Source organism: Vipera berus, assembly GCF_964194415.1.
Source record: "Vipera berus genome assembly, chromosome: 16".
Taxonomy (NCBI): Eukaryota; Metazoa; Chordata; class Lepidosauria; order Squamata; family Viperidae; genus Vipera; species Vipera berus.
This window is the reverse complement of record NC_138219.1, coordinates 6952662-6979357: the sequence shown is the minus strand read 5'-3', so window position 1 is coordinate 6979357 and position 26696 is coordinate 6952662. Positions and strand designations below refer to the sequence as shown.

Here is a 26696-nt window from a genome sequence, read left to right as displayed (position 1 = left end):
AAGCCACAGGGACTGGACTGAGTCAATGTAATAATGATTCAAATGGTTACGTTGAACTGAAGCTGCCCAACATCCAAGCAGAACAATGGAATGTGTTTTGAATATGAAGTTATTAACCGTGATTAATAAACCACAGGGACTGGGTAGAGTCTGTATAATAACGGGTATTATAACATGCAAACGACACAATGAGTTCTGAATGGAGACCCACGTCGAGCTGTGCGGAACGCTTTTTCAGAGTCGAGGAACCGGGTGGGATTCTTTGCCAAGTGACGCTATGGGTGCGCCGCTTTTATTCTTCCCCCATTCTCGGGCCTAGCGTGCGCAGGCGCAAAAGAGGAAAACAAGTGGGAAACGGGGCTTTTAGCCGTTTCTAGGCGTCTCGGACGGAGCCTGCATGTCTGCTCTGTGCGATCCGGCGGGGGTGGTGGGGCCTCCGGGGTCCGCCCCGAGCCCCAAACCGGCCGCCGCGCCTCCGTCCCTCAGGTAGTTGGGGCGGGGGGGGGGGAAGGAAGGAGGCTTCTGAGGGGTGCATCGCTCCCAACCGTTCAGGGTTGCCATGGTGATCTCTGGCATTTGCAAAGGTGTAAAATGGGTGCAAAGTCTTCGCCCCGAAGAGTTTGCCAGCCCTTCCTCCGAGGGGGCAGCCGAGGAGGAAGGCGTGGGGGGTGGGAAGGAAGAGTAAATTAATGCTTGCAATTAGCTTTTTAAAATGAGGATGGTGTTGAATGGACAGTAAATACTAAGGGTTTTTTTAATATGTTGATCAATAAAGACTGGCTTTTTAAAACGATCGGTATATGTTAGGTTTCTTTAAAACGAGGGTGAAGAGGATGATGAGTAAATGCTACTTTTTTAAAAAAAATGATATCACGATCAGCAAATGTTATTTTTTTAAGAGGATGAAGTTGATGGTCATAAAGGCTAGGTTATTTTTTAAAATGAGGACATGATCTGTAAATCAGGATAAAGATAATAAAAATTGAGGATATGACTGGGATCCGTAAATGTTGTTTTGGGGTTTTTTTTGAAATAAGGATAAAGATGATGATCAATAAATGGTGGTTTTTTGTTTTTTTTAAAATGAGGATAAAAAGGATGATGGACATGGGAAATCGCTTCTGAAAATCTTGCCAAGAAAACTGCAGGAACTTCTCCAGGCACTCTGAGAATCCGACATGATTGAACAGAAGAAAAAAGAACGATGAAGATGACTGACATATTCATTTTTTAAATTAGAAGGGGATGGTTTCTGTAATTACATTTCTCTCCTGGGTACATACAGACGTTGTTTTTAATTGGTATTTAGCGTTGAACAAGGCCAGTTTTTTTTTTAAAAAAGACCTGATCTCGGTGGCATTACGTATACATTCCCCACCCATGATTTTTCTTAGGTTCTCTTTGAATCTTCTCCTTTGCTGTAAACCTAACTTCAGTTTTTCTTCTTTCTCCTGCAGTTCCCAAGAATTGGCCCAGGAGATCAAAGCTTTCCTCAGTGGGGTCGACCCCGTTCATGGGAACAAACTCACCATCAAGGAACACGCTCGTTGTGCCATTTTACTGCTGCGCAATTTACCTCCAGCTCGCAGCGCTGTGCTGGAACACCTCCGTAGTGTCTTTGATGAATACGTCTGCACCTACCTGCTGGAACTGGAGACCCGTGACGGTGGGATGGGAGGCTTCCGCTCCCAGGGCCCCAACTTGGACGACGTGGTGTCGGAGGTCCAAGCCGTGTTGTCGGAGTTTGTCCGCATGAATCCCAAAGCTTGGGCTGCCCTGGTTTCCTCCTGGTCGATTGATCTGATGGGGCAGCTGAGTAGCAAATACGCCGGGCGGCATGATGTACCCCACGCGAGCAGCCTGAATGAGTTGCTGCAGTTGTGGATGTCGTGCAAAGCCACCCGGGTCTTGATGGAGATTTACACCCAGTGCCTGTCCTCCATGATCAACACCTGTCCAGATGCTTGCGTCGACGCTCTCTTAGACACCTCCGTCCAGCACTCGCCTCACTTCGATTGGGTGGTGGCCCATATCGGTTCCTCCTTCCCCAACACCATCATCAACCGGGTCCTCTCCTGCGGCTTGAAGGATTTTTGTGTGCACGGGACCGCGTCGGCGGATCTCCTCCTTTTTCCCAGCTCCGCAGCAGCTGACAAGCGGGTCCCCAAGATCGCCTCGGTGGTTGGGATCCTGGGCCACCTGGCCTCTCGCCACTCGGAAAGCATCAAGCAGGAGTTGCTAAGGATGTTCCACAGGAGCCTGGGGCCCACCCGGGACCAGCAGCAGAAGGCCACCATCCCTTTCTTGCTGCAGCTGGCGGTCATGTCCCCCACGCTGCTGAGCACCATCTCTGCCGAACTGGTGGACTCTCTCAAGCCCAGCATCCTCAACCAGCTGCACCAGCACTTTGCATCGCTGCCCCGAGAAGAGCTGGAGAACATGGTCAGCATTGTGGTGCACCTCATCTGCCAGACCTCCGGGGGAGCCTACCGTACCTTGCAGTTCCTGGTCAACACCGCCATGCCAGCCTCGGTCATCACCACCCCAGGCCTGGCGGTGCACGACAGCGTCCGGGAGGCCTGTGACCGGGTCATCCAGCTGCTGCTCCTCAACCTGCAGAAGCTGGTCTACAACCGGGGCTCGGCCATCTTGGCGGAGGTCCCTCCTCGCGTGGTGCCGTTCTTGGACGAGCTGAAGAACCACATGCAGGAGCTTTGCACGGAGACGCTGAAGCTGGAGAGGAAGAGGTTTCTCTGGCTGCACCAGCTGCTCGTCCTGCTCTCGGTCTACTCCACCCCCAGCTGTGCCAGCGAGGCGCTCTTCTATCTGCTGACCCTGGCCAAGAGTCAGGAGGAGCTCAGCCTTGCCACTCAGCTCTATGCCGTCCTCAGCTCTTGCATGACCGACCTGCTGGCCGCCCTGGTGAAGAAGTGCGTGCGCCAGCTCCATGCAGGCTTTCTCTCCGAGCAGCACATGGCCCAGCTCTTCCAGAACCTGGCCTTGATCATGCAGTGGGAGGGGGAGAGCAAGGCCTCCATGGGCCACCAGCTGGGCCAAGCCGTGTCCACCCACATCTACGACTTTGGGCAGCTGCTCCTGCACAGCAATCCAGAGGTGGCCCAAGCGGCCGCTTTGCTTCTTTCTGTCTGCCCCATGCCCAAGGCCATCCGGCCGGCCCATTTGCTTTTCCTCATCCGGTCAGCCGTGCACCATTTTTTCTCGGTTTTGCGGGATAAATCTCCGGCCGGCATCAGCTCCGGAAGCCGGCTTCTTTGTGCGCTGAGCGGGGCGTCGCCCACAGCCAGCAAGGCCATCTTGCAGTACCTGGTGGAAGGAGCCTTGCACCAGGGCAATGCGGAGCTTTTCGGGGGAACGGCGGAGCCCCCCGCCACCAGGAGCGAGGCCGGGCTGGAGGCTACCAAGTTGTCCCTCATGGACATCAACCGGCGATTCATGGCGGCCGTCAACTTCTCCGGCAGCGTCTGGTCGGTGTTCCACGCGGGCGTGATCGGGAGAGGCCTGAAGCCACCCCAGGCTTCCCATCGGCAGGAACCGGAGGAGATCTCCCACAACGTCCAGATTTTCCTGGGTCTCTTGTTGCGATGCTGCGGGGCAGGACGCTCGGGTTCCCCCGAGACGTCCCAGGGCAGCGCCATCAGCCCCGAGGCAGCCAAGATGGTGGCCGTGGTGCTGGTGGAGATGGTGTGCCCAGATGTGACCAACAGCGAGCTGGCCTGGCCTCCTGAGGAACACACGCGCAACACCGTGGAGAGGGACATCCGGATAGGACGCTGCTTCCGAGACAACCCTTTGCTTTTCGAGCTCTTGAAGCTGGTGGCTGTGGGGAGGCCAGCCCTGTGCTACTGCTCGGTGCTGCTCCGGGGTCTGATGGCCACCCTCATGGCCCATTGGGAGGCGTCCCGGGAGAACGACACCACCAGCTCTCCTTGGCCTCTGCAGGCCTCTTGCGCGCTGGTGGCCTGCATGGGGGAAGGCCACCTTCTGCCCCCCGTCTTGAGCAACATGCATGAGATCTTCGACCAGCTGGCTCCTTTTGAGGTTCACCTGCTGCTGCTTAGCGTCTGGGACTACATGCGGGACAACAGCCCCTTACCCCAAAAATTCAGCTTCAACCCCAACACGGAGCTCTTTTTCCGGGACTTTTCGCGAGACACCGATGCGGGCAAATACCTCTACGTCTTGCACAGCGTCCTGCATAAGAACATCGACCGGTTGGGCTTGCTTTCGGGACGGTTCCACCCTTAAGAGGCTCAGATGCGGTTCGGAGAGGACCTTTGGTGCGGTGGATTAAGAAGAAGCCGGGGGGGGGAGGCGGTTGGGAGGGAAGATAGGTGGGGTGGGTTCTTTCGTGGATTGGAGAAGCCCGTGAGAGGCGTTGGGGCCCTTTGCTTCAGTGTGCAAGCAGAGGAACGGAGTTAGGGGTGAGAAGGAAGATTTATTTTGGGGCTCTCTGCCTGTTCTTGCACTTCAGCTGGTTGGGAAGGAAGGTGGCTGGCAGTTAAAGAAGGACTAAGGCAGGGGTAGGCAACCTCGGCTCTTTTATGACTCATGGACTTCAACTCCCAGAATTCCTGAGCCAGCCAAGCTGGCTCAGGAATTCTGGGAGTTGAAGTCCATGAGTCATAAAAGAGCCGAGGTTGGAAATCCGTGAAGGGAGAGAGTAAATTGCATTTTGTTTTCTTGTCTTCGTCAATTCTTCCTCCGCCTGCTCTTCCCGTATCTTCATCTCCTCCTCTCCTTTCTCCCTCCTTCCTTCTCTCCCTCCATTCCTTTTTCTCCTCCTTTCCTTCTCTTACTCTTTTTATTCCTTACCTTCTCCCTATCTTCCGCTCATCCCCCCCCCCCCCACACACACACACCTGTCCTTCCTTCCTTTCCTTTTTTTCCTCCTTCTCTTCACCTTCACTGTCTTCTTTCGGAACAAATCGCTCCCAAACGGAGACATTTTTTTAAAAGAAGTTCTTCACAAAAGTGTTTTATCACACTCAACAAACACAGCCACATGATCGTTTGCCGAGCGTGGCGGCGACAAGGGCAAAGCTAAAAGGACGTTAACCGGAGGTTCCCCCGTCTTCGTCCTTCAGTTCATTCCGAATGCAGTGAATAAAAAGCAGGAACTCACACCGCTTTGTATTTCTTTTATAATTAGAATAACGGGAAGATATTTAATTTCTTTCCTCTCCTAGAGGCTTTGGGAAGAAAGGAAAAGAAAGGAAAGAGAAAGAAAAACAGTGAACTGACGATTTACGGATTTGGGGGATAAAAAAGGGTTTAAAAAACGGAAGGAAAAGAATAAGATGTCAGTTAGTCAATCGAAGGGAGGAAGTCAGAATTTTGTAGTTTTTCCGCCCCCCCCATTTCCTAACTTTTTTTTTTTAAAAAAAGTTTAAAATATTTTTATTGTGCTGTCAAATCCTAATAAAAAATATATATGAGCAAACCAAGCAAGGCTGGGCATTGCCAAACATTTGTTTCCGTGCAGTGCTCTTGGACTGCCGCCCCCATCATCCTCAACCAGCGGGGGATGATGGGTTGGCGGCACTCCCCTCTCCTTTGCAGGTCGCTTGGAAGCGCCATCGGGCGACTCTTAAACCTCCCCCCTTTTTTCCCCAAAGAATCGACCCGTCCAGCAACTCCCCCCCCCCACCGATCGAACATGGGAAGCGCCTTCCGGAATAAAGCAATCGGTGGCGTGGGCGGAGCTCGCTGGGCCGTCGTCTGCTTTGACGATTGGCGGAGCGCGGGGGCGGGCCTTGAGGGGGACGCCAATGGCAGGTCCGCCTCCGGGAAGGAGGGGCTTAGCTGCGGCGCAGGGGGCGGGGGGTGGGTTCCGGCGGAATCCAAGATGGCGGAGTCCGAGGCGACCAGGAGGTTAGAGCGAGGCTCGCTCGGGGGTCTTTTTTTTTTTGAGGGAGGGGGCGACGTATTGTTGAGGGGGGGTCGCCCACCGAGCGGCTTCCCCTCTTTAGTAGCCTCTCTTTCATCCCCACCTCATTCTCCTTTGAACTTGTGGCGCCCCCTCCCCTAATTTCTCCCCCGCCCCCTCCCCGTGCCTCGGTTTCCCCTTTGTGTTCTGGGAGCCGTGTGGCTTTCCTCCTTTCTGAGACGGCCGTTTCCTTCCCTCCTCCTTCCCCTCCTCTCTCTCTCTCCCCCGCCCCGCCACGGCTTCCCCTTCTTGCAACGCCCCTTAGCGAGACCGACTACACTACCCATCGTCCTGAGCCGGGCGGCGTTCACTTTGGGGGGCTTTTCCCCTTCTGGCCAAAAGTGCACCCGAGCCCTCCTTCCCCAATATTTGGATCCATACCCTCCCACCCCAGCCCAGCTTGCTTGTCCGAAGGGGACGATGGGACTTGTAGTCCCAGCCCCGGCTAAAGCTGCAAACGAGAGAACGATTCGCGCAGTGGACTCCCCTTGCTCGGCCTTTTGGAGAGCTTTGGAGAAGGCCAGCAGAAGACCTTTGCCAACCTCCTTCACTCTGGTTCCCATCAGCCCCAGCCGGGGAAGGATGATGGGAGCTGCCTTCCTAAAGGGGGTTAGCAGGCTGCCTTATTGAAGCTGGCTCTTTATTTCCCAGGGACCCATCGGAGGGCAGCCTCCATCCCCTGCCCTGAGGCCTCCTGCAACAGATAAAGGCGGTCCTCCACTTACAACAGTTCATTTAACTTTGAACAAAGTTAACAGCGGCACTGGGGAAAAAATGACTTGTGACCGTTTTTCACAGTTGCGACCATTGCAGCATCCCCCAGGGTCACGTGATTAACGATTCAGATATTTGGCCATTGACTTGTAGTTATGACGGCAGTGTCCTGGGGTCACGTGGTCCCCTTTTGCGACCTTCTGACGTGCAAAGTCAATGGGGGAAGCCAGATTCACTTAACAACCGGGTTACTAACTTATCAACTGGGGCAGCAAAGTTCATAAAATGAGGCAAAACTCACTTAAGAAAGTCTCTCAGTTAGCAATGTAAAGTTTGGTCTCGATTATGGTCGTGTGTTGAGGATTACTGGTAGACTGCCCCTTGCCATGGAGGTTCTCTTCCCGACTCAGCCAGGATGGATTCAATGGATTTTTTTCCTCTGAACTGAGGAAGCTTCTTGGATGAAATATTTTCAAGGGGGGGGGGAAACCCCCTCAGAAAGTGCAATTGCCTTTTGGGAAAAGACTTTTGGGAGAATATCTTCAGCTTTTCTGGGAAAGTCTTATAAAATTGGGCATTTTTCAAGCTTGAAGGTGAAAAGCCTTTCTCTCTGTGTCTACTTTGTCTCTTAAATCTTGTAGTTGCAAAATATGTGGAGACAGGAAATGATCTTTGCCCGGGCAGCAATTTGTCCTTTGCTCCTTTTATGACCATGGTTTTCCCCTGTTTAGTACAAGAATACAATTTGTCAACCTTGACAGCTTCATGATAGGTGAACTTTATCTCCCAGAATTCCCCTGCCAACATGCATTGCTTAAAAATGCATCCTTCGTCTTCCACCTAGGATGTCAGCGGTCGCGTGGCTGACGCTTCTCCTGGCCGTGGTGTCTGCAGTCGACAGAAGCAACTTCAAGACATGTGACCAGAGTTCGTTTTGCAAGTAAGTTGTGCGAAAAGAAAAGAGATGGAGACGCGCGCTACCTTGTTCCCGTCGTCATCCTTCTGCCCCTGCGTGGCTCTGGGACTGCCATCTTGTGGATTGGGTGCTTGGGGGGGGGGCAATAACTTACCTTTCTCTCCCAAGACTGGCAGTGTGAGACACCTGAAAGAGGTAGCGTGATTAGTCTGTCTCCAGTAACCGTGGTTTCTCCTCTCCAGGCGTCAGAGAAACGTAAAACCCGGGAGTTCCCCTTATAGGGCGCTGCTGGGATCCCTCCAGCTCAGCCAAGACTCTATGAAAATCCAGCTTATTAATGAAGACAACAAGGTAAATTAAACCCCTCGGACTTCCTAGAAAAATAATAATCTGGCTGTGGGTTGCTGGCTGCTTTGCTTATCTTTGTTAGCTCTTTCGCTGGTCTCTTTTGAACGGTGGTGTGTCCCCCTGGGGCTGGCAAGAGGAGTCCTGGTGGAGCCCACGCTGTGGGGTTAGATTTATTTATTTATTTATTTATTTATTTATTTATTTATTTATTTATTTATTTATTTATGGGACTTATATGCCGCCCTATCTCCCGAAGAACTCAGGGCGGCTAACAACAATAAAAACGACAATACAAAAGTTAAAAGAAATTAAACAAACAGCCCCAAAGTAAATTAGCTAAACAATTAAAAATTAAAACATTTTAAAAAAACCGTCGTCAATCCAGGTCAGCCTGATGAAAAAGGAGTGTTTTGAGGCCGTGGCGAAAGGACTGGAGATCCGGGGCCATCCGGAGCTCAAGGGGGAGTTGGTTCCACAGGGCTGGTGCTCCCACAGAGAAGGCCCTCCCCCTGGGGGTCGCCAGCCGACATTGTCTAGCCGACGGCACCCTGAGGAGGCCCTCTCTGTGTGAGCGCACTAGGCGATGGGAAGATTTATCCGAGGCGGAAAGCCAGTGGGAATCTGTTCTTCCCCACCGCAGATTCCTCTCCTCCTGGAGTTTTACGGCTTGAAAGGGAACATGACTCGCCTCCGGATCAACGAACTGACGCCCCTCAAACCCCGCTATGAGGTACACGACGTCTTAATCCAGGACCCTCCCACCTCCAGGTATGGGGATGGGCGGCTGCGTTGACCCGTGGTCTTTGGGTGGGCTTCTGTGGGAGAAACGATTGCAGTTATGAGGGTGAGGAGGTTGACTGTCTTTAGGGCAGGGCTGTTCCAACTTGGCCCTTTGATGACTTGTGGACTTCAACTCCCAGAATTCCTCAGCCAGGCACGCCTGTGCCTGGCTGAGGAATTCTGGGAGTTGAAGTCCACAAGCCATCAAAGGGCCAAGTTGGAAGAGCCCTGCTTTAGTGCTTCCACACAACCAGGAGGTTTAGTGATAGAATCTGGCTAAAAGAGTTGGCATCACATCACCCGGGACTTCGTGAGGAGGGAAGTTGGTTTCTGGGTTTCATAGGGTGCCCGCTGGGTCTGGCGGTTAAGCTAAAAAGCGGGAGACGGTGAGAAAGTTGCTGACCTAGAAACCAGGAGATGGAGAGTTCTAGTCCTGCCTTAGGCCTGAAAGCCAGCTGGGTGACTTTGGGCCAGTCCTTCTCAGCCCATCCCACCTCAAGTTGTGATGGTTGTGGGGAAAACGGGAGGAGGAAGTTGTGTTGGATAAGTTCACAACCCCGAGCTGTTTGCAAAAAACAACAACAAAGGAGGGATAGAGGTAATAACAAATTTAAAAAATATATAAAATTCTGAGAGTTGAAGTCCACGTCTTCCTAAAGCAGCCCAGGTTGAGAAAAACCCTGAACTAGTTGAAACATCCTTCGGTTAACAGATGAGGCAATAGGGTGATAACATCTGTTGCTTCTTCTCATTTCTACTCTTTCCTCATCCTACCTCTGTGTGTGTGTGTGTGTGTGTGTGTGTGTGTACACGCATCCTCCCCGCCCCCAAGATTGTCTGTCACAGGCCGCGACGAGAACAGCGTGGAACTGTCGCTGGAGGAGGGGACTCACAAGGTGATCCTGACGGCGAAGCCCTTTCGCATGGACTTGCTGGCGGGGCAGGAGCTGGTGCTGAGCGTCAATTCCCGAGGCCTGCTGGTGTTTGAGCACCTGCAACAGAGGAAGGACTCGTGAGTACCTGGGGTCTCCCCCTTTTAGCAGCGGAGAAGGGTGTTTTGGTTCCTTGGGAAGGGGTCCTTTTCCTTAGAATGGGAGCCTGCCGCTGGGGGAAGAAGGAGCTGGTTTATTCAGGCCAGCATTCCTGGGCTCAGTCGAACAACTGGAGATGGACGCGCAGCGGAGCTCAACCATCCATCATCCGTGAGGTCCTTGATGCTTTCTGAGCTCGGCTGTTTTCTTGCAGACGTTCCATGGCCCAACTAGGTAACGTCATCAGTGCTAGAAGGCAGTGGGGCTTGCTCGCTATGTACATACAAGCAGCTTGCCCTGTCGGTGTTGCCGATTGACAACTTGGCAAACCACAACCTAATCCAGGCACCGGCAAAGAACAACCCCACAACTCCCGCAGCAGGGCAAACCACTGTATGTAATTCATATCAAGGGGGGGAATCACACGTAAGACTGCCTCCTGTGTTCCCAGGAATGGGAACCCTGTGAGGTGGATTGGGTTGAGAGAGAGGGGCTGGGCCCAAGTCACCCAGCCGCCTTTCATTCCTAAGGCAGGACTAGAACTCACCGTCTCCTGGTGATTGGCCCAAAGTCACCCAGCCTTCTTTCATTCCTAAGGCAGGTCTAGAACTCACCGTCTCCTGGTGATTGGCCCAAAGTCACCCAGCCGCCTTTCATTCCTAAGGCAGGACTAGAACTCACCGTCTCCTGGTGATTGGCCCAAAGTCACCCAGCCGTCTTTCATTCCTAAGGCAGGACTAGAACTCACCGTCTCCTGGTGATTGGCCCAAAGTCACCCAGCCGTCTTTCATTCCTAAGGCAGGACTAGAACTCACCGTCTCCTGGTGATTGGCCCAAAGTCACCCAGCCTTCTTTCATTCCTAAGGCAGGACTAGAACTCACCGTCTCCTGGTGATTGGCCCAAAGTCACCCAGCCTTCTTTCATTCCTAAGGCAGGACTAGAACTCACCGTCTCCTGGTGAATGGCCCAAAGTCACCCAGCCGCCTTTCATTCCTAAGGCAGGACTAGAACTCACCGTCTCCTGGTGATTGGCCCAAAGTCACCCAGCCGTCTTTCATTCCTAAGGCAGGACTAGAACTCACCGTCTCCTGGTGATTGGCCCAAAGTCACCCAGCCGCCTTTCATTCCTAAGGCAGGACTAGAACTCACCGTCTCCTGGTGATTGGCCCAAAGTCACCCAGCCGCCTTTCATTCCTAAGGCAGGACTAGAACTCACCGTCTCCTGGTGATTGGCCCAAAGTCACCCAGCCTTCTTTCATTCCTAAGGCAGGACTAGAACTCACCGTCTCCTGGTGATTGGCCCAAAGTCACCCAGCCGCCTTTCATTCCTAAGGCAGGACTAGAACTCACCGTCTCCTGGTGATTGGCCCAAAGTCACCCAGCCGTCTTTCATTCCTAAGGCAGGACTAGAACTCACCGTCTCCTGGTGATTGGTCCAAAGTCACCCAGCCGTCTTTCATTCCTAAGGCAGGACTAGAACTCACCGTCTCCTGGTGATTGGCCCAAAGTCACCCAGCCTTCTTTCATTCCTAAGGCAGGACTAGAACTCACCGTCTCCTGGTGATTGGCCCAAAGTCACCCAGCCGGCTTTTGTCGTGTATTGAAGCTGAGAGGAGGACATTTGTCAGTGTGTTACGTGATCTCCATCAAGCGGGTTAGGGTTTTTTTTGTGTGTGCTTTCATTTAGTGAGCTTGTAAAACGCAATAAAATCAAAGTAACGCTGCAAAGAGTTGACCGGTCGCCCAGAAAGCGATGTCAAATAGTATTAAGTGAACAAGGCCACGGTTATGAAGAAATCAGAAGAAAAATGGGTGGAAACTTAACCAAAGGTGGTATTTCTACGGTTTACACTTTTGCCAAGAGGTTTCCGCAATTTTGGCCCCTACTGTAGATAGGTGACAATAATAGGATGCATTGTGGGCTTTTTTTTCTGTGTGTTATCTGGGGTTTATTTGAGTGTGAAACCCTGTTTTCTGGGTGTTTTTTTTTTAAGTTAACTCATTAGGCAGGGATGGTTTGGGGGTGGGTGGGCATATTTCCTTGCACTGACTCTCCATTTCTCTGTTTTTTGTTGGTCTGTGCCCCCTCCCCCCACTCGCTCGGCCCCCCCAGTTTCTCGGATAAAGTTAGTGACACGGTCGTTAGCATTTGGGATAGGATCACGAGCCTTTTCTCTAGGTAAATCTGCAGCTTCTGCTACTGTTTCTCAACTCCTTTTCCCTCCGCACAGAAAAACACGGGGCGCTGCCCGGCTTTGCGACATGAGCAGCGGGAGGGATCCCACCATCCTTTCCCCACCCCACCCCTTTCTTTCTCCCTGGCCCCCATTGGGAGAATTGAGAACGACGTATAGAGGTGCAGAGGAGAGGTGGGGAACCCTCCCCCTCCCCCCATATCAGTCAGGGTCTGCCCAGCGAGAGACCCGCGCTCGGGATGGACTAAGATCCAGAGCTGGCACAGAATGGGGCTCGGGGCGGTGGTGGAAATAGGATATCCAGAAATGTTTTTAAATTCAGTTTAAACCCTGCTTCGCTATTGTTGAGGATTAGCATCTTGGCAGCTTTGCCAGCTGTTTGGGAAATGGGGGTGTGTGAAATCCCCAAACCAGGGATATTTCTGGATCCTAGCTTGTTTCTGACTCATCTGGATATTCCTTCCTTTTTTTTTTCCTGACAACTCACCTCCTCGGCTTCCCGTGTCCGGAAACGGATCTCTTGATAAGGAATCGGATCCTTTCAACTGTCCGGTTCTGGGTTTTTTTTTCTTTCTCTCTTCTGGACCCGGGCATTTCCTCCTGGTGGCTGGGTGGCTTCTTGAAATCTTTACCGCCTCGCCCTCTTTAGGAGACGCGGAGTGGGGAAAACGTAGGCTAGCTAAATGTCTACGGAGCTTCTGCGTCATCCAGGTCGCGGTGGTTCCCAACGGTGCTTTTTCCAGAGTCAACCTGGGCTTCCTCTGTTGTTCTTGGGGGACGTTTCGCTTCTCCTCCAAGGAGTTTCTTAAAATCCTTGCCTTCCCCACCATCCCAGCCCGGGCTGGAGAAGCTTCTTGGCGGGGAAGCGAAACGTCTTCAAAGAAAAAAAAAAAGGGGAGGTCCCGTTGCCTCCTGGGAAAAAAAAAGGCACCTTTTGGGACCGAAGTTAGCTGGTTAAAGAGGTTTGCTGGGTGAGCAGAAGACACGAGGTTGCCCTCCTTGGGTAGAAGAGTCGGAAGGGAAGGGATCACCGATACGGGTAGTCCTCGAGTTAACGGCGATCATTCAGGGCCCCCCCCCCCCCAAAATTACGTGGCTCAGCGAAGCGGGTGCTAAGGGCCCCGCCTTGGCGACTTTTCTGGCCGCGATCGTGAAGGGGATCGTTGCATTTCTGAAGACGGTTGCGAAGCGAGTCTGGCATCCTCGTTGCTTGTCAAAAAGCGGGGAGCGCAGGACAACGCGACCGTCGTAAAGGCGAGTCAGTTGCCAAGGCTCTGAATCTTGATCCCCTGACCACGGGTTGTAAGGTTTGGAAAACGGGCCTAAGTCCCCCTTTTTTCCCCCAGGGCCTTCGTAACTTCGAACGGCCCCTAAACGAACTCCTGCAACTCGAGGACTACCTGTTAAGCAGTTTCTCCCCGTTCTCTGCCCCGTGGCTAGCTCTTCCCCCCCCCTCCCGCCCATCCCCAGTCGCCTACTAACTAGCAGGGCTGCGCAACAGTGTGGTTGTGTGTGTGTGTGTGCCTCTATTGATCGATACTGCCATTTTGTTTGAGCCAGAGGGTGCATAAGGGTGTACCTCTGGGCACATGCCGGGCACCCTCGTTTTACATTCGATGGGCTTGTTCGTTTGCTGTTCCTGCGCGGGGAAAAGGTAGAGGGTCTCGGACTGAGGCCCCCCTCCCCTTTTCCCCATCTCTTTTCCTTCCAGAACGCCGACGAAGGAAGCCGAGCCGGAATTAGGAGAGCCCGACGACTCGGCGAATCCCGTTTCGCCTTCGGAAGAGGAATCTGCGGAGAAAACAGAGCAGGTGAATCCAGAAACCGAATTTATTTCTCCCCGTCTCCCAATGTCAGGCCAGGAAGATGGAGAGAAAGAAAAGAGAGAGAGAGAGAGAGAGCGCAAAAGTGAGGAGAGAAAGAGGGGAAAGAGAGAAAAGAGAAGAAGGAGGAAATGGAGGAGGAGGAAGAGGAGACAGATTGGAGGGAGGGAGAGGAGAACAAAAAGCGCTATTGTTGATCAGGCCAACCTTTTCCAAATTTTTTTTTCCCTTTCCCCAGCCTGAGGAGGCCTCCGAAAAGGACGCTGAAGAAGATCCAGGATCCTGGGAGGAAACTTTCAAATCCCACACGGATAAAAAACCCAATGGTAAGAGCTTGGGACGGGATAGATGCTTTTAAAGCTCTATTTATCTGCGTTATCTGCCTCTTCTCCTTCTCTTCCCCCCCTCCCTCTCCCCCCCCCCCAGCCCGCTTTTCAATTTGGAAAAACCAGGAAATGAAAATTCCAAGCCCTTCTTGGAATCAATTTCTCGGTGCAACGATAACGTTTAAAAAGCTCATCGTTTGAAAGGCTGAAAAAAAAGAAAGAAAAAGGATCAGCTACGTCAGTATTTTCCAATCTCCGCAGCTTTAAGATGGGTGGACGTCGACTCCCAGAATTCCCCAGCCTTTTGGGGGGTGGGGCCTTAAGGTCCCTTTCAGCACTGTGGCTTCCGTTATTTTGATTCTGTGGCCTGAATAAGCCCTGATTAGATAATCTCCCTCCTTCCCTCCCTCCCTCATCTTTTTTCCTCCCTCCCTATTTTTCCTTCCTTCCTTCCTTCCTTCCTTCCTTCCTTCCTTCCTTCCTTCCTTCCTTCCTTCCTTCCTATTTTTCCTTCCTTCTTTCCCTCCCTAATTTTCCTTCCTTCCTTCCTTCCTTCCTTCCTTCCTTCCTTCCTTCCTTCCTCCCTATTTTTCCTTCCTTCTTTCCCTCCCTAATTTTCCTTCCTTCCTTCCTTCCTTCCTTCCTTCCTTCCTTCCTTCCTTCCTTCCTTCCTTCCTTCCTTCCTTCCTTCCTTCCCTCCCTCCTTCCCTCCCTCCCTATTTTCCTTCCTTCCCTCCTTCCCTCCTCTTAAATAACATTCTGCGGACAAAACTTTGTGGCCCGTAACTTCCCATGGAACACCAAACCTTGGGGTGCTTACCTGGGATTCATAAACGGGCTTCTAGTTTCACACTCTGGGCTGTTGTTTCACGAGTGACCTCACCTAGGGGACCTTTTTAACAGCCACCTGGCCCATTTCCTTCTCCTCTCCCTCTTCCACAGGACCAACGTCGGTGGGACTTGATTTCTCGTTCCCGGGCGTGGAGAATGTCTACGGCATCCCAGAACACGCGGATAACCTCCGTCTGAGAACCACTGAGTAAGTTGGGGGTCGATGGGGATTTTATTTTATTTTTTTATTTATTTTAATTCCATTTATATCCCGCCCTTCTCCGAAGACTCAGGGCGGCTTACAAGCTTAGCAGTAGCCTTCATTCTATGTATATGCCTGCTTATTAGGGCTTTCACACACACCCCAAGCGGCATTATTGCAAAGTCAGCTTAATTGCCCCCAACAATCTGGGTCCTCATTTTACCTACCTCGGAAGGATGGAAGGCTGAGTCAACCTTGAGCTGGCAAGCTTGGGGGCCTCGGCTTTAGGCAAATGTTTTCTCCTCTAATGATCACAAACTCGGCAGGGCAGGGGATCCGTACCGCCTGTACAACTTGGACGTCTTCCAGTATGAACTCTACAACCCGATGGCGCTCTATGGATCGGTCCCGGTGTTGCTGGCTCACAGCGCCCAGCGTACCCTCGGCATATTTTGGCTGAACGCAGCCGAGACCTGGGTGGACATCACCTCCAACACCGCGGGCAAGGTAAGAGGCGTGGACTTTGCTGCTGGATAGGACAGGCTGTCCTCGATTTACGACTAAAACTGAGTCTCACGATTCTGTTGCCAAGCGAGACGCCCGTTAACGCGAGTTTCGCCCCACTTGCCCCAGTTCTTAAATGAATCCCTGCAGTTGTTAAGTTAGTAAACTGGTCCGGAAGCGAATCTGACTTCACCGTGGATTTTACTCGTCAGACGGTCGCAAAAGGGGATCACGTGACACCCCCCGGACAGCGCAACAGTAATAAATATGAGACCGTTGCCAAGCGGGGATGCTGCCACAGTCGTAAGCTTGAAAAACGGTCCGAAGTCCCTTTGATCAATCCCGTTGTAAATTTGAAGGGTCACGAAATGAACCATTGTACAGTAAGTCAAGGACTTACCTTTTAGGAGAGTTTCCCACCTAGTTGAGCGCAGAGGTCTCCAAACTTGGCAACTTTTAAAGACCTGGACTTCAATTCCTGGCTGGCTGGGGAATTCTGGGAGTTGAAGTCCGTGGGTTTTAAAAGTCGCTAAGTTTGGAGAGCTCTGATATTCAGCAAGCTAGATGGCTGGGGAATTCTGGGAGCTGAAGTCCGCCAGTCTTAAAGGTTGCTGAAGTTGAGAAAGATTAACCCAGAATTCTTTCCTGCAGACCATGTTTGGAAAGATGCTGGATTACATACAAGGAGGAGGCGAGACGCCCCAGACAGACGTTCGCTGGATGTCGGAGAGCGGAATCATCGATGTGTTCTTCTTGCTAGGCCCTTCACCCAGGGACCTTTTCCAGCAATACGCATCCCTCACAGGTGAGCTGGGTGGGAATCACGGGGGTCTCGAGGACCGAGAAGGAGCAGAGTGGCTGGGATTATCCATCCCGTCCTCCGAATTCTGCTTGGATGGAGGAATCAAGTCTGGAAACTATTTGAAGAATGAGGCAATGAACAGCCATTGATTAAAAAGACAGATAATCCTCCACGTACGACGATGCGTTTAATCTGGACCTGCCACCAGGTTCACATGGAGGCAGACACTTTTTCCAGTCTCGTAGCTTTGAACGGTCGCTAAGTGAGCTGTTGTAAGTCGAGGACTTCCTGTATAAAGTGATGCCTCCCCGTGAACCAGGTGGCAGGTCCAGACCTGTGTCCTTCCCCTCCCTTCTTCAGGCACCCAGGCCTTGCCGCCTCTCTTCGCTCTGGCTTATCATCAGAGCCGCTGGAACTACAACGACGAGGATGACGTGGCTGCCGTGGACAACGGCTTCGATGAGCACGACATCCCTTACGACGTGATCTGGCTGGACATTGAGCACACCGACGGCAAGCGCTACTTCACCTGGGACCCCAACAAGTTCTCCCGCACCCAGGAGATGCTGCAGCGACTGGCCGCCAAGAGGAGAAAGGTAGAAGGACAAAATGGCCCCCTCCTAGCACTAATGATGTTACCTAGTTGGGTCATGAAATGTCTGCAAGAAAACCACCAAGCTCAGAGAGCACCGAGGACCCCACAGTTTGGATAATTCCTGGCCCGGCCAGGATCTAGAAACCCAAACTAGAAACATATCTGGTGAAGTAGGAGCAGTTGTCTCCCTGGGGTCTTCAAAGAATGGGTACATTAAGCGTACCACTTGGCTTCATCGCTCCTTCCCATGTTATTCAGATGGTGAGCATTGTAGACCCTCACATCAAAGTCGACAATAGCTACCGAATCCACAATGAAATTCGCTCCCGGGATTTTTACGTCAAGACCCATGATGGGAATGACTATGAAGGCTGGTGCTGGCCAGGTGAGGAAAAAGCTTTTAAGATGCATCCAGTTCCTGGTACAATATGGAATCTTCCGTTCCCCTGTCTATACTGATCTGGACACAACCGACCAACTATTGAGAAGAAGACTCGGCTCGACGTTTAAAGTCCTTTCTCTGTCTTGAGTTCAGGTTCTGCGGGCTATCCAGATTTCACCAACCCTGAGATGCGTTCGTGGTGGTCCAGCATGTTTGCTTACAACCAATACGAGGTAGGAAGCTTCCCGGTCTGTCAAGACCATGGGGTCTTCCAACTTGGCTCTTTGATGACTGGTGGACTTCAACTCCCAGAATTTCTCAGCCAGCATGCCTAGCTGAGGGATTCTGGGAGTTGAAGTCCACCAGTCATCAAGGGGCCAAGTTTGAAGACCCTTGGTCAAGACCTTTTTTCTGCCCTTCCATCTCTCCCTGTCACTCACTTCTCCTTTGACTTCAGGGTTCCATGGAGAACCTCTTCACCTGGAACGACATGAACGAGCCTTCGGTCTTCAACGGTCCTGAGGTCACCATGCACAAGGACGCTGTCCACCAGGGCGGCTGGGAGCATCGCGATGTCCACAATCTCTACGGCTTCTACGTGGTGAGGGGTTGTTTGTGTTTGTTTTTTCCCTTTGAGGGCCGTCACAGAGTGGGCTTTTGGGATGTGGAAGAGGGAACCACCTTGAAAAATTCGGTTACCTTGTAGGCCAGTGTTTCTCTCCTTCAACAACTTGGAAGATGGGGGACGTCAACTTCCAGAATTGCCCAGCCAGCAGCTTTAAAATGAGGGGACTTCCAACTCCCAGAACCCCCCAGCCAGCAGCTTTAAAATGGGCATGGCTGGCTCAGGAATTCTGGGAGTTGAAGTCCACGAGTCATAATAGAGCCCAGGTTGCCTACCCTTTTCCTAGACCCTTGGGTTGACTCTGGATCAAAGTTTTCAACGGTTTGAATAACCACCTCTTTCCCCCTCCTCTATTAGCAAATGGCGACCGCTGAGGGACAGGTGCAGCGGTCTGGCGGCATGGAGCGGCCCTTCGTGTTGTCCCGAAGCTTCTTTGCGGGTTCACAGCGTTACGGTTAGTAGCGGGCGCAGAACCATGCGGGATGGAGTCGCTGCACAGTAGAGTCTTCCAAGCTGGGCCCAGAAGAGAAACTCGTTCCAAAGGTGTGATCACTCAGGCCCCCAAGATTGTAGGCCTGCTGGGAAGAGACCGTGGCATTGTGCAGGATGTCAGTTTGTCTCATGTACGACAGTTCACCTCCGTGTCTTAGTTGTTACGCTTTGTGGTTGTCGCCCTTTGCAGGGGCTGTATGGACCGGAGATAATGCAGCCGAATGGGACCACCTAAAGATCTCCATACCCATGTGCCTGAGCCTCGGTTTAGTGGGCATCTCTTTCTGTGGAGGTAAGCAGATGACGGGCCAATCCAGGTCGTGCTTGACTTAACGACCAGAGTGGAGCTCGAAATTTATGTTCTGAAGTGGCTTTCCCCCCATTTTACAACTTTCCTTGCCGCAGTTGTTAAGTGAATCCCTGCAGTTGTTAAATTAATAACACGGTTGTTAAGCGAATCTGGCTTGCCAAAAGGTCTCAAAAAGAGGATCACATGACCCCGGGACACTGCGGCGGTCATAAATACGAGTCAGTTGCCAAGCGTCCGAAAGTGGATCACGTGACCCTGGGGGATGCAACAGTCTTTAAGTGTGAAAGATGGTCATAAGTACCGTTTCCAGTACCGTTGTAACTTCGAACGGTCACTATAAACAAACTGTTACAAGTCGAGGACTTCCTGTACCATCCCAGACCATTGATTCTCCAATCTTTTCCGTATTAAACCATCCATCTCTGCAACTTCCTTCCGGCTTCTTCTAGCCGACGTCGGTGGCTTCTTCAAAAACCCGGAGCCGGAGTTACTGGTGCGCTGGTACCAAGCGGGAGCCTATCAGCCCTTCTTCCGGGCGCACGCACACTTGGACACCACCCGCCGGGAACCCTGGCTCTTCGGTGACGAGAACAAAGCGCTGATCCGGGACGCCATCCGCGAGCGTTACGCTCTGCTTCCGTTTTGGTATACCACCCTCTATCAATCTTACCGGACCGGGCAGCCCGTCATGAGGTGAGTGGAATGGCTGGGAAGAAGGAGAAAGAGATGGAGGCACTCTGATTTGGGTCCGTATCTTGCATTGAGCCATTTTAGCTAGGGGATTGTGGGGATTGAAGTCCACCCCTCTTAAAGCAGGCTGGCAGGGGAATTCTGGCAGTTGAAGTCCATCCATCTTAAAGCATTTTAACCTGGGGATTCTGGGAGTTGAAGTCCACCCATCTTCAAGCATCTTAACCTGGGGATTCTGGGAGTTGAAGTTCACCCATCTTCAAGCATATTGGCTGGGAGATTCTGGGAGTTGACGTCCATCCCTCTTAAAGCGGGGAAGGTTGACAAAAACCTTGGTATAAGCCACAGGTCTGCAACCCGCGGCTCCGGAGCCGCATGCGGCTCTTTCAGCCATCTCCTGCGGCTCCTGGTCCTCTGCCATGTGCAGTCCCCCCCCAAAAAAAAGTGGGACTAAAAAGGTTCAAAGAATCAATTCAAATATGCAGGGTAGGTACATATCTCGCCTTGGCTCCACTCTTCAGTCAAACCCTGTTCTGCGCATGCGCACATGTACGCACATGCGCACATATTTTTTGCGGCTCCCAGTTTTTCCTTTTGTGAAGGAACCGGTTCTGAGTGGCTCTTTCACTGTTTCAGGTTGCTGACCCCTGGTATAAGCGATGGTGTGATGTGAGCTGTGTTGATCTCTTCTCGTGAATCGTGTTTTCTCAAGGGGTTGATTACGCCAAGCCATCATAGTTAATCATAATCTGGCATAATTTTTCCATCTGGCGATGGTATTGTGCGATATTTTCTTATTTTGACCATGTTAATTTTTTGCTTTCTGACAGACCGCTGTGGGTTGAATATCCGCAAGACCCTACCGTGTATTCCATTGATGACCAGTATCTGCTTGGTGAGTTTTTCTTGTGTGTGTGTCTGTGTGTCTGTGTGTCTGTCTGTGTGTGTGTGTGTTTGTGTGTGTGTATGTCAGAACCAGGAAGGGCAAAGATGAAATCCCCACTTTCAGTTCCAACGGTTTGCATTGTTTTTATGCAGCAACTGGTGTTTACTTAGGCTTTCCAGCAAAAAACAAACACCCATTAGCTATGGTGGGTTTGTTTAACAACCACGATGCTCGCTTTAAGGTCTGCCAGAAGGAGAAAAAAAAAAGGCTGCAAAATTGTTCACAATCACATGATGACCTGCTTAACAACGGCCACAAATTAACGGCCGTCATTCTGGAGTCCGTCCTGTGATTAGTTGATCACAGTCCTGCGTTTTAAATTTGGGATCTCCCATGTGTATGGCAGAGATCAATTTGGTTCCTTCTTGAAGGAAGCAGGGATGCTGCTGCTAGAATTCGGTTGCTTTTTGAAATACGGTAAGCAGTTCATTCACGTTTCTAGATCTCATTGACCATCTCCTTTCCAGGCGATGCATTGTTGGTTCATCCAGTGACTGCCCAAGGAGCCCGGGGTGTGCAAATATATTTACCTGGCAAAGGAGAGGTGAGTGTGATTGGTGACTTTGGAGTGAGCTGTTTAGTTATTAGGTGTTTATCCCACCTCTTGTTATTCTTAGAAAAAATTGAGGTGGTGAACATTCCTAACACCCCTTCCTCTTCCTATTTTCTACACAACAACAACCCTGTAAAGTGGGCTGGGTTAGGACAGAGGGACTGGTCCAAAGTCAACTAGCTGGCTTTCATATGTAATGCTGGACTAGAACTCACCATCTCCTGGGGATTGGCTCAAAGTCATCTAGCCAGCTTTCATGGCTAAGTTAGGACTAGAACTCACCATCTCCTGGTGATTGGCCCCTACGCACCCAGTCATTTTCATGCCGAAGATGGAACTAGAACTCACTGTCTCCTGGCGTTTGGCCCAAAGTCACCCAGCCGTTTTCATGCCTAAAGTGGGTCTAGAAGTCACCATCTCCTGGCGATTGGCCCATACGCACCCAGTCATTTTCATGCCGAAGACAGAACTAGAACTCACCGTCTCCTGGCAGTTGGCCCAGAGAGACCAGCCATTTTCATACCTCAGGCAGGACTAGAATTCCCTTCCTGGCGATTGGCCCATATGCACCCAGATGTTTTCATACTGAAGACAGAACTAGAACTCACTGTCTCCTAGTTTGTAGGCCAGAACTTTAAAACCACTACGCTCTCGCTCTCTCAGTGTTAACACTGGCTGGGAAAAATGATTCCCTTTAAAAAGAGGAATATTCCCCGCCTATCGCCACCGAGAAGAACGTTCTGCCCTTACTGGAGCTGAAGAGGCATTGCGTCATCTCAGAATAAACCGCTCTGCCTGGGTTTAATGTTGTGCCCTTAAGCACAACATTACAAAAACCGCAAGTTTATCTTAATGAAAACAAGCTGTCGGAAGAGAAGCTTGTCGCCTCTCCAAATCTTTTTTTTTTTTTTTTTTTTGGCCTCTTAAAGGAAGCACGGGCAGCCTGGCGCTTTTTCAGACAGAAGTCGTCCTGGGGCTGCCAAGGTTTTCCGTAGATCCGGCTCAGCAAATCCTCTAAAACAATTTTTTTTTTCTCGGCAGGTTTGGTACGACGTCCACACCCACCAGAAACTCCACGCCCCACAGACGTCTTATTTGACGGTCAGCATGAGCAGCGTAAGTCTGCCAAGATTCGGGGGTTAGGCAAGCCCACCTTGCAAAGAGCTTGGGGGGTGGGGATTTTCTCAAAGCTCCCCCCCCCTTGCACACCTGTAACAGATGCTCAGCCATCCTGTCAAGCACAGAAAGTCAGACAGCTGCCCGTCCACTTAGAAGGCCTTTCTACAGGCAATCCTCGACTTACAACAGTTCGTTTAGTGACCATTCCAAGTCACGACGGCACTAGAGAAAAAAGGGACTCGTGGCTGTTTTGCACAGCTACGACCCGCTGCGGCATCCCCACGGCCACGGGATCAAAATTCAGACACTCAGCAACCAACTCGTATTGACGACAGTGGTCGCGTCCCGGGGTCGCGTGATTCCCCTCCCCCCCTTTGGCGACCTTCTGACGGTACAGAGTCAATGGGGGAATGGGATTCCACTTAACAACTTAACAGCTGCAGTGATCCCTTTAGCAACTGTGGCCAGACGGGTCGTAAAACGGGGCCAAACCCGTTTGACAAAGTCGTCCCATTCCGCCACTGAAATTTTGGGCGCAAATTGTGGGCGTAAGTCGAGGACCGCCTGATAACAGGTTTATTGCACGATCAGACAACACTACGAGAATCCAAACTAAACGGTCAGAGAGAATTGGGGGGTGGATAAGAGTCAGAGGAACTCAAGGTGGGCTGGACTTTTGAGGTTTCGTGGGCGCGACGGGACTGGAGACTAATGACACGTTTGACCCCTCCCTCCGTCGGTCTCAGCCTGGTCGTCTCCTGCACGAGCCTCCTGAAGTCTTAACCTTTCCTCTCTTCCCAAAGATTCCCGTCTACCAGCGTGGCGGCAGCATCGTGGCTCGGAAGGAGCGGGTCCGTCGGTCTTCGGACTGCATGCAGGACGATCCGTACACGCTCTACGTGGCTTTGGGGCCTCAGGTGAGACTGGGAGGTGGGGGGTGGGGGAGGATGGATAGGTGTAGGGCAGAGGCTCCCAACCTTTGAGGCACCAGGGACCAGTTCTGTAGAGAGAGGTTTTTCCACGGACCGGAGAGTGCGTGGTTTGTGTGCTGCCTGCATCCCATGGACAGGGCTTTGCTTGTTTGCACAGACCGGTTGCTGGCATGCCACGGGCCGGTACTGGTCCACGGACCAGGGGTTTAGGAGACTGTGATTCTTTATTTTACCCCTGGGATAACATCCTGAAAACCTTGGGAAAGGATTCAACCCTGTTCATGGAGATGCGTGTAGGCCGTTCTTCGCTTAACAACCCTTTGTTTAGCAACGGTTCGGTTTACAACGGCCCTCGGGGGCGGGAAAAACGGGACTGATGAACTGTCAAGTCAACCATCGCAGCCTCCCCAGGGTCACGTGATCCAAACTCAGGGCGCTTGGCAAGCGGCACACCTTTAGGATGGCTGCAGGATCCTGGGGGGGAGGGGTGTCACGTGACCGCCGTTTGCGGCCTTCCCAGCCGGCTTCTGACTAGCAAAGTCAACGGGGGGGAAGCCGGTTTTGCTTAACGACTGCGTGCTTCGCTAACAACGGCAGGGATCCAGTTTACAGCCGTGGCGAAAAGGGTCCTCGTTTTATCAGTCTCGGAAGGATGCAAGTCTGAGTCCACCTCGGGGATCCCCCAATCATTTCGCGCCTGTTCTTTTCTGCTTTTCCTGAACCCGCCAGGGAACCGCACAAGGGGAACTTTTTGTTGACGACGGACACACGTATAATTTTGAGACGAAAGGACAATATCTGCACCGCCTCTTCCGTTTCTCCGGCAGCGTGCTGACGGCCAGGTACCCAGTCTAGGAGGGGTGGGTTTTTCCCCCCTCCTCTTCCTCCTCCCCTAAACCATCCAGCACCCCCCCCTTTTCTTCTCGCTGAATCCCCCCAATTTTTATTCCAGCACGGCAGATCCAAAAGGCAGCTTTGAAACTCGGGCCTGGATCGAACGGGTGGTGATCCTCGGCGCGGGCAAACCGGGAGCCGTCTTCCTCAAACAACACGGTGAGTTGGTGGGCGGGGTGAAAGTTACACCTTCTCCGCTCTTTGCTCTTTCCCGGTTGGATGGAAATAGTAAATCAGGGAGAGGAGCAACCTAATAGAACTTCCTGACGGTGAGGAGAATGGAACCTGTGGAACGGAAGTTGCCTTCAGACGTTGTGGGTGCTCCAATGTTGGAGGTTGTTAAGAAGAGACTGGGGTCTCCTCCTTTGAGCAGGGGTTTGGACTACATGACCTCCAAGGTCCCTTCCCACTCTGTTACTCTTTTCATGGGGCAGAGAGGGAAATGGCCAGGGAATTTTTGCACACCGTTAAGTCCTTACTCAGATCCTGATTGCACGTGGTCTTCGAAATAGGGGGTTGGACTAGAAGACCTTCAAGGTCCCTTCCGACTGGGTTATTCTTATTCTCGCTGAGACTGAAGGTCTTTCTCTCTTTCTCTTCCCCCTTCCCCCCCCTTTCCACCTCCCAATGGTCCAGGCGCAGGCGAGAGGCGCCTGGATTTCAGCCACGAAGCCGAGTCCTCCGTTCTAACCATCCGCAAGCCTGCCGTGAACGTCGGAGAAGACTGGAGCATCTCGCTACGATAATGGCGGGGGCGGGGGAGACGAGAATTAGCTGGGCAGAAGGGCAGGGGGGGATGTCTGGAGGGGCGGGGGTTGAAGGGTTCTGGGGTCAGGATCCTATTCCCGATCCATGGGGCAGGTAGATCTGGAAGCTCCCCACTGCCGCTGTGTCTGTGATCCGGTGTCCCAGTTCAGAAGGCACGACAAGAAAGAGGGATCTCTCTCGCATTCTTTTCCTCTGCTCTTGTTATCCTTCTCTTCCTCTCTTTCCTTTCTTCCTTCCTTTCCACTCTCCCCTTTTTCCTTCCCTCTATTCCTTCCTTGCTTCTTCCTTTCCTCTTTTTTCCCTTCTCTTCTTCCCTCTGTTCCTCTCTTCTTTCCTCTTTCCTTCCTCTTTCCCTTCTCTTCTTCCCTGTTCCTGCCTTTCTTCCTCCTTTCCTCTTTCCTTCCTCTGTCCCTTCTCTTCTTCCCTCTATTTCCTCCTTTCCACTTTCCCTTCTCTTCTTCCCTCTATTTCCTCCTTTCCTCTTTCCCTTCTCTTCTTCCCCTTCCCTCCGCTCCTCCCATCTTTTTCCTTCCTCCTTCCCTCTCCTTTCCCTTCTTCCTTCCTCCCTCCCTGCCCTTTTTTCCTTCTTCCCTCCCTTTCCTTCCTCTACTCCCATCTTTTTCCTTCCTCCTTCCCTCTCTTTATTTCTTCATTCTTCCCTTCCCTCTTTCCTCCCTTTCTGTCTTCCTGGTACCTGTATCCCTCCTTCCAACCTTTAGCAATATTTGCTGTAAAATGAAGTCTCTCCTGGCGACGCTGGATTGCAACTCGTGTTCCCTCTAGGGACTGGTGGCCAACACATCCCGTCCCCACTTAATCGCCCCTCCCCATTATTTTTCCCGGATAATGCCCACCTGGGTTGCCTCTTTCCAAAGCTGGTGGTCCTGACTCTCTGCACCCCCTCTCCCCTCATCTCTGCCCCCTTAATTCTGGCTGAAGTTTTAAATCAGTTCCTGGACCAATTGTGGTGGTGGTGGGACATTAAGTGGGGGCGGCAAAGACTGCCTTTTAACCCCCCCCTTCCTCCCCACCTGGGGAATGTACTAAAACTTTTCGTTGTTTTTTTTTCTCCCCACAACCCCTGTGCGTAAGCCCTTGCAGTTTGCAAGAACTTGTGCATGCAGCCAGACCACAAAATGTCAGCCTAATTCCTGCCCCTTCCAAGAGGTTCCCCTTGTTAAATTCCCCCCCCCTTTTTTCCCAGACGGGGTTACCTCTGTTTCTAAGGGAGGGTGGCGACCTAGGTGTCAGTGAATCACTGTCACTTCTATTTATGGCTATTTTTATTTTTGGCGGGGAGGGCAGATCAGACAGATCATGTGAAGATAAAAGAGGTGGGGTGTTGTTGTTAGGAACCAGACTTAGACTTGTGAGCAAGTGGAAATGACTGTCCTGCACAGGGATCAAGGGAAAATGGGGTGGTGGCATGAACTGCTATAGAAGTACCCCCTTATTTGCAGGAAACGGAAAAACGGATCCATCTTCCCGGGAGAAGGGCTGGAATTCTTTTTTTTAGCTGCTCTGCCTCCATTCTCCCATTCCTGCCTCCGAGCTTCGCTCCTGCCTACAAGCCAGAAGCTTTTGTTTTGTGGTTTTTATTATCCGTAGGTGTCTGTGTGGATTAACATTCCTGATTCTGGTGGGGTTTTCCCTTACATATTTGCAGGCCAAAAAAAAAAAAAGGCACAGAGCAGGGCTTTTAGAAAGAAAGAAAAATCCTTCTTAACACACAAACACACCAAAATCTTTTCTATCCCTTCCTGATTGCCATGACATCCGCAGGTAGAGCTTTTACTGACTTGAGTGTTTTGATAAGAGATGGAGAATTAAAAATAAAAATGCCGTAAAGTCTCGCTGTTGTGATGGTTCCTTTCAAAGTGTACATATAGGGGTGTGTGTGTTTGTCTGTGTCTGTCTCTCAGTGGTGGTATTCAAATGTGTGAATAACTGTTTTTTTGTGTGGATGCCGC

At 51.7% G+C, this 26696-nt stretch overlaps 2 protein-coding genes across 6 annotated transcripts in view; one reads left to right on the top strand and one right to left on the bottom strand.

Moving 5' to 3' along the window:
* The window catches only part of LOC308675483 (dapper homolog 1-like), a 126626-nt gene that overhangs the window by 53143 nt on the left and 46787 nt on the right, over nucleotides 1-26696 (bottom strand). The window lies entirely within an intron of this gene.
* Nucleotides 311-24747, top strand: LOC308675195 (neutral alpha-glucosidase AB-like). 5 transcript variants are annotated; one of them, XM_081340257.1, is made up of 25 exons: nucleotides 383-486; nucleotides 7506-7601; nucleotides 7820-7928; nucleotides 8566-8693; nucleotides 9538-9717; nucleotides 11851-11916; nucleotides 13644-13743; nucleotides 13994-14081; nucleotides 15024-15120; nucleotides 15441-15621; nucleotides 16270-16423; nucleotides 16781-17016; nucleotides 17274-17400; nucleotides 17551-17630; nucleotides 17855-17998; nucleotides 18380-18476; nucleotides 18705-18806; nucleotides 19274-19517; nucleotides 20345-20409; nucleotides 20928-21004; nucleotides 22055-22129; nucleotides 22936-23049; nucleotides 23794-23906; nucleotides 24017-24117; nucleotides 24595-24747. In XM_081340257.1, exons 1-25 carry the CDS (start codon nucleotides 398-400, stop codon nucleotides 24702-24704), a joined length of 2973 nt encoding a protein of 990 aa, XP_081196383.1. In that variant the 5' UTR covers nucleotides 383-397; the 3' UTR covers nucleotides 24705-24747. The 5 variants fall into 5 exon arrangements, with proteins under 5 accessions (XP_081196380.1, XP_081196383.1, XP_081196379.1 ...); XM_081340253.1 differs by lacking the exon at nucleotides 383-486 and adding an exon at nucleotides 5788-5892; XM_081340255.1 differs by lacking the exons at nucleotides 383-486; nucleotides 11851-11916 and adding an exon at nucleotides 5788-5892.

Bases quoted from the DNA above. Each gene is read 5' to 3' on its own strand.
- LOC308675195 (XM_081340257.1), top strand. From the start codon at position 398: ATGTCTGCTCTGTGCGATCCGGCGGGGGTGGTGGGGCCTCCGGGGTCC. The intron at 17,631-17,854 runs GTAGGAAGCTTC...CTTTGACTTCAG, and splicing joins TTGCTTACAACCAATACGAG to GGTTCCATGGAGAACCTCTT. The intron at 18,807-19,273 runs GTAAGCAGATGA...GGCTTCTTCTAG, and splicing joins GGGCATCTCTTTCTGTGGAG to CCGACGTCGGTGGCTTCTTC.